At 40.1% G+C, this 16305-nt stretch overlaps 1 protein-coding gene across 1 annotated transcript; it reads right to left on the reverse strand.

The window, feature by feature from the left end:
• Positions 1-2902: 2902 nt before the first annotated feature.
• On the reverse strand, positions 2903-14169 carry LOC134046432 (beta-microseminoprotein-like). Its single transcript, XM_062496894.1, has 5 exons — positions 14097-14169; positions 13598-13656; positions 5077-5185; positions 3735-3840; positions 2903-3032 (listed from the first exon to the last, which is right to left on the reverse strand). The coding sequence occupies exons 1-5, from the start codon at positions 14167-14169 to the stop codon at positions 2903-2905; spliced, it is 477 nt and encodes a 158-aa protein (XP_062352878.1).
• Between the last annotated feature and the right edge of the window lie 2136 nt (positions 14170-16305).

A 16305-nucleotide genomic window follows, 5' to 3' on the forward strand; every position in this document is an offset into this window, starting at 1 on the left:
CAAAGTGAACAAGCCAAATTCTCAGTAATTGAATTTATCTGATATTTTAAAATTGGCACAGAGCTGTATGTGAACTGAAAATCCATGGCTTCTTTGGTATTCATAATGTAAATTAGATATGCACTTTCCTTGTTTAAGTTGGATTTTTATTTTAAGATTGGGGTGGAAATCTGATTGGACACAAAATATGAATGGGTACAAAGCTATTAAGCTTCAGGTGATAAGCATTGTTTAATAGGAAAACTTGCATCAGACTTGTATGTGTGTTCTGGTGTTTGATTTAAAGGGTTTGGTAGGCTAAGCACTAGATTTCATTTCTAGGATGAGAACACCTTTCCAAGATTGAAAAGAGTTGTTTTAAAAAGACCTACTGGAAAAGGAGGGGCAACTCTCCAAAACTGCCTCTCTTTCTAGCAGGAAAGCTGTGTGCTTTCAGGAGGTGAAAGGGAAATTTCGGGTAAGAGAGCACACAACCTGTTCTGCTCTGCCAGGGGTGATTTGCCCCTCAAGCTTCTGCAGAGCCTCCTAAGCCTTTAACCTGACAGGCTAGTGGAAGAAACTGTCCTATGAATATTTTCTTTTCTCTATGTGAAGCTAGTAGTTTTATGATCTAAAAGTTTTGAGGCTGGGGGATGTAGTCTTTGTATGGGACTGTAGCTGTGAATGCTGAAGTAGAGAAATACCAAGGCAAAACATAACTTGGCAAAAGGGGGAAGCTCAAAACAGTATGCTCTGTCTCTGTTTTTTTACAGGTTTGAGGGTTTTATCATCTTCCCACAGCTAGACTCCTTGCTACAGAAGGGAGCCAGGTCCCTGCTGTGCTTCTGGCGTTCCAAAACTAGATTAAATAGATGAAGTCATCTGTTTCCATGTTGAAACTTGGAGCATTCAAGAGGAGAGCAGAGTGCTCTTGGAAGTGTTTTGGATTAGGCAGGAAATGGACCTTTGCTATTTCATCATAGCAAACAGGGTAAATCCACATCTAAGAAGACTTGGTAGATGGTGGAGAAAGGTGCTTGGGTAGATTTAAAATGTGATTAAATAGCTTCAGATTGTGCAGGAGTCCTGCTTCAGGCTGGCTTTTCTGGAATGCAGGTGCATATGTCTAGCCAGCCTTAAAAAAGGGAGGTAAATCTTTGGTCAAAACTTACTTTTGTCTTGGTATTCTCTGTGGTCTTGCCTTACAACCGTACATGGAAGTCTGTTGCAGACAGAAAGACATCTAGAGAATGGATTGGATTGGAAGGGACCTTTAGAGGTCATCCAGTCCAACCCTCCTGCCATGAGCAGGGACACCTTCCACTAAACCAGGTTGTTCAAAACCTTGTCCAACCTGGCCTAAAGCACTTCCATGAATGGTGCATCCGTGCACCATCAACAAGTTCTCTGAGCAACCTGTTCCAGTGTTTCACTAACCTCATGTTAAAGAATTTCTCCCTTGTGTCTAATCTGAATGTAGCCTCTTGTATTTTAAAACCTTTATCCCTTATCTTATTATTGCCTTCCCTGGTAAAACATCTCTCTCTATTCACGCTGCTCCCCTTTCTTTGTCACCTGCTTTGGTCAAAATGAGAAAGAACAACCCTACAGTTTCAATGTACCAGGGTGCAGTAGTTTCTCAGAAATTATTTTTAAGTTCTCTAGCCTCAGCCCTGAAGTGTTGGAGTCAGTGCTAGGCATGGTGTCATTAGAAGAATGCCATCAATTATACTTTATCTTAGCACAGGTTTGCAAAGGGCAGTAAACAGGTTCACTGCCCAGCTGCAGTGGGGACAGTGTCTCCCAGCAATGTCACTCAATGGGGATAGAATCACAGAACTGTTAGGATTCAAAGGGACCTCTGCAGATTGTCTAGTGAATCATGAAGTTAAAGCCAATATAATACAAACTGAGGTTTGCCTTTACCTCGCAGACAGCAGGTCTGGGCACTGCTCATGAGGTATTTGCTGGTTCTACAATTTGAAGCTATGTGCTCTGGAAGCATTGGCACAGTTTCTGTTGTGGAGAAATAGAACATGGAGATGTAGGATGCCCATAGTCACTTGTGGAAAGAGGGAATTGAATAGATAAAGATTATGAAGCAGTGCCCCAAAGGGAGCTCATACTGGCAATCATATCCTTCTCAGTTGCTGTTTGTGGATTTGCTGAGCTGCTTCCTTGTCTGAGCCCAGTATAGATCTGTCACTCCATGCAGCCACAATGCTGCCCATGGCCAATTTAAAACCTTTCCTTTTTCAAGGGTTAATCTGACAACGGGACCCTTTCTTTTACCCAAAGCTCAGGCTGAGGATTGGGTCTGCTATGCTGTCAGTGTAATGGAAGAATAATACTGGGTTACACTGGGTAGCTGATAGATCTCCCAGTCCATACCTTGGTCTCCAGGGAGCCATATAGGACAAAAATGACTCATGTAAGACATTGTCATAGAAAACAGAGTGTTCAGAAAGATTAAAGTAGCTTTTCAATTTTTTTCCCATGGTTTTTGATATTTTAATTATTTTGGTTTTCATCTTTAAAGAAGAAAATAAGTCACATGAATTTCTTATGCTTTATTTGATTTTATTTTAACTTTAAGATACAGTTGCTCATCGATTATAGAATATGCTCCTTGGCACTGAAACATGACCGGAGAAGAGCACAGATTAGCAGCTACCAAGGATGCTTTAAAATGTCACCTTTAATATCTGACCTCAAGGAAGGAACAGGTCAGTTCTTTGTTTACAGTGAAGCATAAGGCAGAGAATTCAAGGGAGATTTTTGTGACTAGATACTCAGTTTCATTATATGTTGGGTTTTATGAGTAGATTTTGCTCAGCAGTTGCATTTTAAGTGCTTTTGAATTTGTGAGAGAGAACCATGAAAACAATAAAAGAAAATATCCCCCCAATCCACCATTCTTCTGTTACCCCACCCATGAATGGGCTGGGCATTCTTTTGAGTGATCATCTTTCTCCACTACTTTATAAGAGCAAGTCTCCTTGTTGAAAATGCTTTCACATTTCTCTTCATCGTAGTCAACTGGAGTCATGTAGCTGTGGTTGGGAAAAGAAAGAGGTGATGAGACCGAGAAGTAAGCAGCTTCCACTTCAGGTGATATCTGCACCTTTGATATGAAGAGACTATTCTGAGGAGACTTTTGGGAGCAGAAAAGGGAACTTGCAGGAAGCTCCCTGCTCAAATGTTACTTAGCCTGCTGCATAAGAGAATGAGAGGAGAGTTGCAGTTTGTCTGCTCTGATTTACGCCAAAGGGATGTTTGTTGTGTTTATTTGCTATTCCAATATCACTGCTTCTTCTCTTCACCCATGGTATAGAACTAATATTGCATGAGTGGTTGGGTATCACTATAGGAAAAATTACAGACAATGTACCTTGAGCTTCTTCTCAGGGGAAAGTGTGACAATGCGTGGCTTTGGGACAATCTGGACTAGGATCAATAGAAATTTCTGAGTGTTTTCTCTTGAATGAATAACTTTCCTGACATTTTAGCCCCAAGAAGAATGGAATTCTCTTTTTATTTTGAATCTATAATTATTTGTTAAACCCGACCTGTATTCTTCAGAGGAATTTCTTGCACGATCGGTGATGATGGTGTTGGATTAATACATAACTTTGTGATAGGAAGTGAGTAAAAGAAGGGTTATGGTTATTTTTCAGGAACTCCTGTGTGAAGGGAAGTGGTTTGTGCTGTATCATGGCAGCAGAGGAAAAGCCCCACTGCTGCTCTGAACTCACCTATTGCAGCAGCCAATTCCACTCTTAGAACAGGAGCAATCATTGCAGTCCTCGGTCCTCCAGCTGGAACCAAATTCATGGACCTTTCCTTCTTCATCAAGGCAGCCTGAAAATGTAGTGTATGGGCAGACCTCAGTGTCAGACCTGTTGCTCTAACAGCACTGTTTCATGTACAAAATGGGGGGGATCTTTGCTGGCTTTTTGCATTAACATCCCTATCTGCCAAACATGGAGGTTCCCCAACACAGCAGGGTGTGCTATCCTAATGCATAGAGCAGAGAGACCTGTGTCACTCTGTCTCCTGGGGTTCTTAGCAGCATGAGGTTTCCTGGAGTAGTTCATCTTCAAGTATAGAATTTGAAGCACCCAGCAGAAAGACAACTAGACACAGACCTGGCCAGGATCAAAAAGGGCTTTGACTTTCCTATTAACATCATCTCTTGTTGACTCCTTTAAAGCAAGACTACATCTGGCCAGAAAACTTTTCCCAGTCCTCAGCTGTAGGAAGAAAGCAAATATTGGATGTAAAGTTTCTGTTCAACAGTCACAGAATAGACCATAGGCTTCCTAAATAACTGATCTGAAAAGGAGAATTTTATGAGAACAGAGCAAGAGAGAATGATGGGACTTCTAGGTCATATTTTTGCCTATAAATGTTATTTTCTTTGGAGATGTTAACTCGTTTCTTCAATGAGAAGAGCTTTCCCAGGTAAAGCTAGGATTTTAGACCACTTAGGGGTTTTTTGCATATTGTCACATCATATTGGCACACATATCAACTCTTGTTGTGTCAAAAAAAATAACATGCTTCTGTTTTGGGAACTTATTTTCCTGCAGCTCCACTCATCTGTAGACTGACAGACTAACTGTGCTCAGGAAGGGCAAATCCAGACTTGAGGGATGCAGCCATCCTTTGCTTTGGGATACAGATCAAGACATGAGTAAATTGTGTGGTGCTGAATACTTGTAAATCTATTTCCTGTTTTATACTGACTATAGTCTCTTAAACACAGGTCCTTCTCCCTTCTCTGATTTCTAGCTGTGATTTCATGGCAAAAATATGAGTTACTATTTCATGCACATGGGTAAACTATAACTATGCTACTTCCCTGGAAAAAGATAATTTGTAATTTGGTCTGCATGAAGCTCCCCAAATAACTTGTTCTTCTTATAACATATTATAATATTGCTCTCTAAACCCCATTTCCCTCCCATTTCCCTTTGACTCCTCTCTACTGTTTCCACTTATTTCTAAATTGTGATGAATTGCACAGAATGGGCAAATCAAATCAAGCAGTGATTCTGGTGATGTCTGCCAAGCTGAGGGCAGTTGACTTCTTACCTACAACCACACCATTAGACATCCCTGGCTTGAATTCTATGAAGTAACAAGCAGCATCAGACAATGGCATGCTGACGGCAAGAGCAAGAAGGCAGGCCACGATGGTGTTCTGAACAAGAAAACAGAATTTATATCAATCCCTCAGTAACTATTAAGATGTCTTGATGATAAATAACAGGAAAACACATGGTGGTTTCAAATTAAAAGCCAATTGTTGATGCCTTGAGTTTTAGCTCCCATATTTTCCAGATTCTGTACTGCATTAATATATAACTCTGAACTTCATATAGTGTTAGCAAGTTCTGTTCACAGTTTAGTCAGACAAAACAATCCTTTTCCAGCCTGAGAACCAAGGACACCATTGCAGCCTCAGGCCCAAAAAGTATAAACATCTAATTGAGGAGATCACTCTGGGAGGATGGGACTTCATAACCTGAAGCTGTAATTGGACAATTAACCCCAATATGTAAATGGACCAAAGCTTACAAAAGTGTGAGAACTCATGACACACTGTCCATCTTGAGTCCATCCTGGGTCCATCCTTGGCAGAGCCCCAGCCAGGCTCTTGCACTGCCCAAGGTGTATCCTTTGAAGGCCTTTTAATAAATACCTACTTTATTCCTTTAACTCTGTATACCCTTTGTTCTAGGTCAGCCTCTCAAGGCATCATGGTCTTTTGCAGTTTAGACAGTTTAACATATTTATCAGGAATACTGAACCATTTTGAAGAAACAGAGGCAGAGACTCACATGGGAGGATGAAAAATGCCTGTCTTATTAAACTGTTAAAATCAAGCATTGGCTGCTAGACCCAGACACTGTGAAAAGTGTGTTCTATTCATTTCCACTCCCCATTAATTTTTCTAGTCCTTTTTTTATCTCTATAGGGTCGGTCACCAACTATTTTTTCCACTAACCTCACCTATAGTTGCAAATGCTTGAAGGACTTCCTTTGGGGAAATGAAGGAAATAAGTTTAAGAATTCTAGGATGGAATTAGCTGGGATTAATTGAAGATCTTGATAAGAAAAGAAAGGTAGACCAGGAACAGACAATTACATAGACATACTGTATGTAAGTGTGCTGTCTTGGACAGAGTAGGACTGGTGACTTATAAAAAGTCATTCCCAAGAGATAAGAGGAGGAAAATTCAGCTTTTTTCTTTTTTTCTTTTTTTTTTTTTTCAGAAGAGAGGTTAAAACATGCAAAACTGCAACAGAGTGACAAAGGAGTAAAAATCAAGACACCTTTTTTTGAGTTCAGCAAAGTGTTCAAATATTATCCAGACTTTTCACCCCAAGTTCTCACCTACCTTTGCCTCTCTTTGACTCTTGCTCTCATAACACAGAATTTATACATTCTCCAAGTTTCTTAATGTGACAAGTACTGAGAGAAATCCAACAAACTCCTTTAAAATCTATAGCAACATACCATGGTCTTTTGCAGCACAAGATGTAAGGACTCACCATTCTTGCAGAATTATGAGACTTCCTGTAAGGAGATGGCCTGCACAAAGCTCATCTTCTCAGAGACCTTATATAGAGAGGGAACTTGTGCTAACAGCCCTTGAGCAAACTGATCATGCGTGCCTAGCACCAATGAAGTTTCTGCAAAATTACCTCACGTAGCAAACATTAGCATAAGCACTTATATTTATTAGATAAAGCAGTCACATACAGGAAGAAAGGTTTGTTCTAACAGACACTGGAGAAATAGGCGTGGCTTTTGTGCCACACCAGAGTTGGGAGATATCTATAGGAAGCACTTTTGAAGCCTAGAAGGAATATTTAGCACTTAACGCTGGGAAAACCATCAGAGACATGATGATTATCACTCACAACAGAATTGCATGCTTAGTTTGAACCACCTAGGGTTTAAAATACGGGTCCTAGAAAACCATTTTCTTCCTTGTTCAGCTTTCCATCATGTAGAAGATCCATATGCGCAGGTCCTCTATGAAAAAATAGGCATTATATATTTAATTTCTTAATTCTTATAGCCAGTGAGATATTGCTCCCTTTCTGCAGAGGTTGGATACGTCAAGACCAGACAGACTTTCCGAGTGTTTAGGACAGTAATTTGATAGCAAAGAGGTCCAGTATGGTCCCCTTTTACTCAGCTTTCACCTACTAGGTTCAAGTATTTTAAACTATGTGGCTCTTCTTGATGATGCAATCTATCCCTTACTACCAGAGCTGCCCAGTTTGCAGTACATGAGTTAATTACTCTGACTGTATAATTGTGGTGACTTCTTGTGTGGTTTTGAGAGGAAAGGCTGAACTCCAAGTTGGTTTGACTACTCCACATCTTCTATCCAAACTCCAGAGTTGAGAGGTAGCTCAGGAAGTCCATGAGAAAAGGCCAGAATTAGTGCAATGCAGGTCACAGCGAGACCACTACTTCCACCGACATCTTAGCTTGCTTTCAACTCAGTAAATTGGGTAAATTGTTTTTTCTTTGGTTATGAGACTATCACTCTTCAGCATGACAGAAAAGAGGTGAAGTGTTTGCAGGTGTTTGTTAAAGCTGTGACAATCCTGTCACCAGTAAATTTGACTTTGCCCTGCCCTGAAAGGGAGCCTAATTACCATACCTTTGACTCCTGATCAATGGACATCAATGCACAGCCCAGGGAATTTCTTTATTGAAATCAAGAGAGTTCACATATCCCTTTTGAATCTCTCAGAAATACGTATTAAGCCAATTGAACAGCATCATTGTGGTTTGGGATACTGTTGGTGTTTCAGAACATGTTCATTTTCCAATTAAAGGGGAGGGGGAAAGGCACAGTAGGATAACAAAATATAACACCATGATCCCAGGCCAAAGCTGCCTTTTGGGTTGGTTTCAGTGAAGATGGAGAGAGTTCAGTCTCCCTTCTCATGTCCTGCTCCTGTGCTTCCTGACCTGATTGATGAACATCTGTGAAGTGCCTAAGGATGTATCCTAGCTTTGCATGCTGGCTCTTCATAACCTTTAGGTATTGAGAAGTAACAATTTTCTCTAGGCTGGTGATACTGTGGGAAGTAGCACAGAATCCGGCTCAAGGTATTGGCTCCTCCAGGTCCTCAAAGGTGATCTGGAACAAATGTTCCATGATATTTTGGAAGAAAAGGACCATCAGATTGCACTGTATTTATTCTGTTGAAATTACTGAGCTATTTGTTGTTTTTTTTTTTCTTCCTGTGTGTTATGTACTTGGCATGCAATATTTTCCTTGTCAGGCACCCTGCAGCAGTTCTTGCATGTGAATAAAAAATATCAGTCACAGGGAAATTTGTGATGCAGGAGTGAAACTTGTGTAATTTGTTACAGCCAAAATAAAAGAAAAGGCAACTTTCTGGGTTGGTGTTGAGTGACAAAGGATCAGCTTGTTGCTCAACTCTGATAAAACTAAACATCCAACCAACATGCTTGTGCATTTTTTCTCTCAACTTTCCAGACTGCCCAGCTGCTCCCAGTGCAGGACCTCCCCCTGTTTTCTAGGTGCGAGCTATACAGAAAGCTATGCAAGCTATGGAGGGAACTTGCAAACAGTTTTCTTTGGACCACAGCAGAGAGTGACCTGCCTAAGCCTGAGCAGTGTTAAGGCACAACGAAGAAGCGCTTTTGCATGATCTGTGAATTCAGAGGAACCTGGACAAAATGCTGTGGTGCCGAAACCACTGACGGCAGCAAACTCTCTGGGGATAGTCCATTCATGTATTGATTATTTGGGTCATTTGTGAACCACATAACATCACATTTCTTCATGTTGTTCATGTATAGGACGATAGGTGCCTTGCTTGGGTGGGGAACAGGTTTCTCTAACAGATGTAGCTCTGTTGAAATCTTACATTGGCTTCCCAACTGGCTAATTTCTTACTAAAAACATTCTAAGAATATCATTGCTCTGCTCACTTCTGTGCCTCCTTTCCACTTATTCTAATGGATGGAATACCCTCTTTATTCCTATGGCAGAGAATAATCTTGGAGACTTTCCTGAAGATTTACCTTGCTATTTTACTCTAGTCCTTCTTCAGCTGCAGGTTTTGGTTACATCTCACTGATAACAACAGAAAGAATCAGAGTAATGCAAGATGACAGACTTTGTTTTCCTGTCTGCTTTAGTGCAAGGCAATCAGCAGACAAATACAGCGTGGTTTCAGAGCAGTAATGTTATTAAAACAGCCCAATAAACCAGCTAATATCTATGGACAGCTCAAAGCTAGAAGAGATGTGCTAAAATGAAATCAGTCCAGGAACCTTTTTTCTTAGGCTAGCATTTTAGTACTACTCTCACATTCTTGAGAGAGACCAGCTTTCAGTGTGGGAAGAGTAAGTTGCACGACAGCAGTTTGTAACCTACTCAACCCAGTAGGTTGATTATCACTGCTATTGGGAGGAGAAAAACAAGAGGAACCATGAGGCATTTCAACTCACAGATCATAAGTAAACATGATTTTACAAATAAACTCTTCTTGACATTAAACTGACAATGCTACGTATAATGTACTTTGGCTTTACTTTATTAAAGTCTGTCACGTTCATGTGTGAGAAAGGACAACTGTGTTAAGGAAAGGCACACACAAACAACACTAAAATATACAGTCCACTGTTTACACAAGAACATATTGCAAAGGTGGTAGAAGGATGTTTTATCTTGGTGGGGACACTTTTCTTAAGTCTGAGGTTCATAAAGCCTGGGCCTTCAGACCTCTCCCAGGACAGGAATTAACAAAGAATTGTATTAATTTTATAGCAAGGTCCACAGGCACTGCAAGTGATTTGTCCCAGCTAACAGATGGCAGAGCAGAAACTTGAATTGAGATCTTAATTCAAGACGGGAGGTCCAAGCTTGAGACAATACTATCATTTCTCCTCTGATCTGAACACACCTGTCTTCTTCTGTGTGTAGCCAAGTCCCCATCCACGAGTCCAGTTTCAGTTTTAATTCAATGCAGTTTCAGTGGGATGAGAAACATTTCTTTATCTTGGTGCAAATGCATTTTTAAAATACATGATGATTTCTCAGCTAGCCTGGAAAATCCTGTCAGACGATGATCCCAGGATGAAGGATCAGTGCTAAGCAAGGGACAAAGAGACAGACAAAAAGATCTAAAAGGAATACCAGGCCATACTTGCAATGAGGAGACCTCCATCTCTGAAGTGTGGGTAGAACTGAGGGAGATCGGCAGAGATACTATACCACTGAGAACAAAAGTCCAGAGGTAGTAATCAAAATCAAAATTAATAGGAGTAGCAGATTCAGCAAAAAAGGTATCTCCAGCCTATGGGGAATGCTAAATATGCTGTATCTGCCTTCCATCTCAAGATGTGTAGTAAAAAGAAAAAGTCTTGAAAGTCTTCAGTGAACCAGAAAAATGACATAAAAGTTTATACCACAAATTAAAAAAGCCACAGTGATTCCAAACACAGCTTGTTATCTTGACCCTGCAGCTGACTAAGCAAATAAAGACCATATATCTGTGAAAAAGACTTTTTGCAGAGCCATGATTTAAGGAATTAGCTATAGGAAGGGGGGCAGGTTGGAGCATTGCTGTAGTTCTGTCCTCTAGTTCCTCTGGTTTTGTGGAACTTACATGGTGCCACAGCAGGGTTTGCTGGCACTGGGAGCCTGCCTTTGGTCCTCCAGGTGGTAGCAAATTATGTGGTCTTCCATCTTGAACACAAGCTGCCCATGCATGCACAAAATGAAAGGAGGCTTTACTTCAATTTTATGCCATCAATTACATAGTTTAGCATCCTTTGGACTTATTTCTGGGAAATTCAGTTAATTTTGTGTATATCCCACCTATGCTGTACTTTAGCTCTTTTTATAGAGCATGAGCTGTTTTCCATTTTTTAAACCTGTTAGTTAGTGATGCCATGAAGACTAAATACCATGGTTGGAAGTTACTGCTGGAGGACTCAGAACAGACTGGGATGGGATGAGGAAGCACAGAATGTTTCAGCCAAATCCAAAGGATATCTTGGGTTTTGGGACCTCTTCTCTTTTTCCTATGCTGCTTTCCTCTGTAATGTGTAAAATCCTGCTTCCTGCCATTTCTTGTCCTACACCCTTACTGTCTGATTAAGATGGGCAGCAACTAGAACAGAACAGCATGAGAGATTTTGTGACTTGCATCTCTGACATGTTTCACCAGAATTACACTTGGGTTGCTTACTTTGTGATGACAGTATACACTATGCAGCAGGGTGAAGAAGTAAGCCCAGGAAACCCTGCTGCAAAACCCCCACAGTGTCTTGGAATACTTCTTGAAAGTAATTTATCACTTTCTGGGAGCAAATGTGAGCTAGGATAATTGCTTTCCCCCTCTTTGACAAAGCAAAAAGGAATGGCCACCTGAAAGGGTAGAAAATGCAACAACTTTTATGTAATTTTTTTTCACAAAATGACAGCTAGCATTTTATTTTTGCAATCCTTAAAATTTTAAATGTGCTGCAGATTAAATACATGTGCAGTATTGCCATGATTCTCTGATCATATACATGTCAACAGATTGAATTTGAGTGCTACAAAATCTTAAGAATCTGAAATTTGGACTTACTTTGACAATAATTGGTTGTTTCTAAGGAGCTTTTATATGGTATAACTTGTGGATATTAAAATGGCAAAAACTTATTCTCCAGTGTCTTCCCAACACAAAGCATATTTCTCATTTGGAGAGGAAATTATTTTGGGATTTCTGAGGAAGTTACCAAAATTCAAAAAGTTTTTCTTTAGTCCCATTGCTGTGAAGGATGGAAAACAGAATTAGTACCTCTCTCTTTCTGCCCTACACATTTCATTAATTTTTGGTGGCATGTAAATAATAAAAATAATTCAAAACAGAGAATGAGTGATATATTAGCCTGCTTTCCTGTAGATGGATACTCTCATTAATAAAAAAAAATCCCAAAAGAGAAAAATTACCTGTGGCAATGTTGTTGAGCATTTTCCTGCTCAGAGCAAGGGAAATTAAAGAGTCCTGAGCTTCATTTCTAAATTGGTTTTATTTGGGGGGGGGGGGGGGGGGGGAGGGGGGAAGAAAGGCAGTTTCAGTATTGACAGTTACTCTGGTGAAAGAAAAAAACAATACAATTACACACTGAGACTAAAAAATGTCTTTTTAAAAACATGTATGTGCGATTTTTGGGTCTCATTCTCTGGAGCCTATGGGACAAGGCTCTAAATTTCCTTGGCCTGGTAAACCCATCAGAATTCATTTTCTTTCTTCTCTAGTGTCAGCTCTTGCTCGTGCTGAGCTGCTCAGATTCTGCTTCAAGTACAAGTGGTGGAGGAGGTGCCTTTGCAGTGGAAGATGGGCTTCCCCACCCACAGATAACTTCTGAAAGGATGTGCTAACCATACAAATATGCTGATTCCTCCCATCCCAGAACCCTAAATGTTGTGTGAGTGGGGCGTTGGCTGGAGACAGGGGCAACACAAACTCTCAGAGATCCATGCAGTAACAGCCAGGCCAGGGTTGATTGTTCAGTCATTCCTTATAGAGTGGATTTGAATCTCCCTGCTTAAGACAGCTGATGGTTGGAATTTTGGACTGCCCAGCTCTCTGACCAGTGATTCACCTGCATTTAGGGCTCAGGGAGATTGGCTGAGGGTCTCTGTGTAGGTTTGAATCCAACCAATTTTTGTTAACCCAAGGACTTGCTTACTGCTAGGTTGGTTGAGTTTGGGGGGCAACTTCAGACCAGCTTGCAGAGTGACACTTATAGAATATATTCATATGATATTCAAAGCCTGAGTTAGATTTCTTTTTTTTGGGACATTAATTCACAATTTTACTGGTGCTGTCAGCAAAGCAAAAATGTTCTTCACTAAGAAAGCCATCTTCACCTGTAAGAAAACTGACACCAAGGTTATACAGAAATTCTTGGGACTTTATACATAATAAGGCTCTAATTTAGAAATAAATCAATATAAGCCCAAGAAAAGAAACTAGTAAAATGAAATCCTCCTTAATTTAAAAGTTAACTAAGCATCTGTTAATCACTTAAAACACAAAATTTAAAAAAAAGAACATGTATATGAGTTTGTGATAGAAATGAGACATTATCTACTTATGCATGTTGTAAACTGAATTAGGACAATGAGGATGTTACAAGCAAGCTTCTGAAGGGCTCTCTTTTAAGAGATTTTCCATGTCACTGTGTTTCTCTGTGATGCCAAAGCATCCGTAGGAAGGAGAGGAGTTCCACAGTGCAGAGAGGTTTGGGGCAGGTGTTAGCCCACACGACCAAATGCAGAACACACCTTGGAGGGATCGTCTTTCTGTACCACATCATAGTCACAGCGCTTTCTGTTGAAAATGACTTTGCATTTCTCTTTGTCGTAAACCACAGGATTAAAAAAGCTGTCAGTGGCAAAAAGAAAGCAAATGTTAGCTTGAGATTTTTCACTAGCTCTGTGACATGGATGAGAAAAGGCTCTCTTGTGCCCTTACAAAACCATTCATCCCCAGCTATGGAAACCTGCAGTCATCCTACAGGCCGTGATGATACCAAGAAGTCCAAACTTACAGGGAACAGCACTGCATTACACTCTTGCTGCAGCTGCAGGTGTAGCAATCTTGTGTCCTCTCAATGTGTCCAAAGGGATACAGTTTGCCATTCAGCATACAACCTGCACAGGACAGCAGTAAAACAGAACATGGTCTTCAAGCTTCCACCCCAAAGGCTGAAGAGTTTAAAGATTATTTCAGTTTTTCTGATAATGTACTTCCAGGCAATAGGTTAGTGCAGGGATCTGGGTTTTACTCTCTCAACTCCTGAATGAGCTCCATGTGCTGGAACAGCAATAGCAGCCCACTACCAACTGCAATAATATTGCCGCTACCATGCACAGCCCAGGGGAAGATTCCCCCACCCACCCACTTTTGGCAACTTGCTGCTGGTGCCCCCTATTTCTGTTTTTGAAATGTCTTCCCCCTCCCTTGTATTTTGAGCCCTTCCTGGCAGCTCCACATAGAGCCAAGTTACAAGAGAGCAATCAGGTGAGAAACACCTTCCTTGTTTCTACCTTTGTAGGGCCACCCTGGCTTTCGAGGTGCAACAAAGCAGGCTGCATCACCCAGGGTCACTATGATGCCCATTGCAAGAAGGAAAGCCAGAAAGCTCTTCTGTAGAGAGAAAGAGGCAGATGGTAATTTATCCCTTGTTCATGAATCAACATGTATTATAGAAACTACTGCCTGCTCTGTAGAACCTCTGCCATTCCTGAGATGCTCATCAAAGGTAGCTCTTGATGTCTGTACCTTTGGGATTATGTCAGCACAAATTACAGGAAAACTAGGCCATAGGACTTTTATCTGTTTATCATTACCTAACTCTTGATTCAGATTCTACAAACTTCTTTGGAAGCTCACAGAACTGGAACAGGACACAATTTGAGAGATCAAAAGTGAAGAACAGAAAAAAAATACATGGACAAAATATACACTTGTTTTCTTTATAAAATGACTATACCTTAGACTCTACTTCACATTTATGGGTTTCAAAAGCATAGTTCTAAACGCTTCATATTCTGAATATATTCACAAATACTTTTGAAGAAAGGTAAAGAGCAAGTGAAAGACTAAGAATTTTATCTGTTACAGTTTCTTGCAAAGAATTACAATTCAAAGAACAAAATTCACAGTAATCTTCACAGATGTTTCTTTAATCTTTGCATTTTACAGGTTTGAAATACAACATCACCACATTTAAAATGTGCATCTAGATGATTCTCTCAAATGCTCTCCTTTTGCAGTTTTAAAACAAATACCTGTCTGTATTGCCATTACAAAAAAAAAAAAAAAAAATCTAAACCTTTGACTTACCATTGTGGAAAGCCTGCCTTCCAAAGAGCTCTAAGTTTCCAGAGAAAGCTGAAGTTCTTAATGTAGAATCAGACAGTAAATATTGTATGATGCCCTTATGTTGTGCAATTCAAGCCTGGGTGGAGGGAAAAAAGCCTGCTCAATGTAAATGCAATTATTTTGCAATATCCAAAGAAATCTCTGATTATTTTCCAGCTGGCAATGAGAAAATGTTTGCTTTTGTAGAGCACTGACTGCATAAATTCTGGATTCAAGAACTTCGTATTCCTTGGTAGCATTATGAGTCAAAAATTGCCTTTCAGAGGGAATACAAGTGCTGATAGCTAGGCTATCAATATAGTATCATCCAGCTAGGTGATTTTATGTGGAGCAGAGATGCATGCCAAATCCTTTCTGCTATCAGAGGGCTGGAACATGCTGAGTAGTGCATTAGGTATTAATAACAAAAGGAGTTTTTGCCAGATCTTTGCATACTCATGGTTAGTGCTGTGGTGTGCACTGGAAGATAACAGAAGGTACTTGGCCACTACCAGGATCAAAACCTCTTAACATTGACACCATAGCTGAAGCTGGATCCCATTATAACATTTCTCTTTCTCCTACAGCACAATGACATATGAGATAATCAACTACACATCATAAATTTGAAAGAAATATACCCTTACTTAATTTGGAAAGATTTGCTGGGAGAAAAAAAATGGAATTCTGAAATATTTCAATGCCACATGGCACAGTTCCAGGCTTCAACCAGCTGGATAATAATCTTCATGTCAGCACTTCATGTCTCAAGGCTTCCAATTGAAAAGTAATCCATGAGGAAACTCCAAGTTCTTTTGTTCCGTAATTTTAATTTTTAAAAAGTAAACAAATAAACCCATAAATTCTGTAAACCATATTTTCTCAAGAAGCAGTTCTGCGAGTTCCTTAGCTTGGAAGTCTTTGATCTCCATGCTCAAAACATTACTTCCCTAAGAAGCTGTGGCTGTTTTTTCTCTAAGCAAGAACATTCCTTCAGGTGCATCAGCTGAGGCTGTGCTCTGTGAAATTTTGACATGAACTAGCAAAAAACCAGAAAAGTCTATCAAGACAAGTTTCAAATCTGTTCCTCTCCTGCAGAACACACAAACTTTTTGGGCAAAACTTACTTTAGAACACTAAGCAACGTGAGAATGTTTGTTTCCACATGCCCTATTTGGAGAAATGATAGGATGGAATCAGTGAATGGGCATCAAGATTTTAAAAGGAATATGTGAATGTTGAGACTGGAAAAAGTTGAGCTGACTCTTTCTTCTGGCCCCTCACATTTTTCATCTTTACAGAAAGCAGTTGTACAGAAACACTGAGCTATTGACTGATATCCAGATATCGAGCCTGCAGCATTTCAAGAGAAATTTAAAAGGTCGACTAGGT

The sequence above is a fragment of the Cinclus cinclus genome, chromosome 7 (assembly GCF_963662255.1).
Source record: "Cinclus cinclus chromosome 7, bCinCin1.1, whole genome shotgun sequence".
Taxonomy (NCBI): Eukaryota; Metazoa; Chordata; class Aves; order Passeriformes; family Cinclidae; genus Cinclus; species Cinclus cinclus.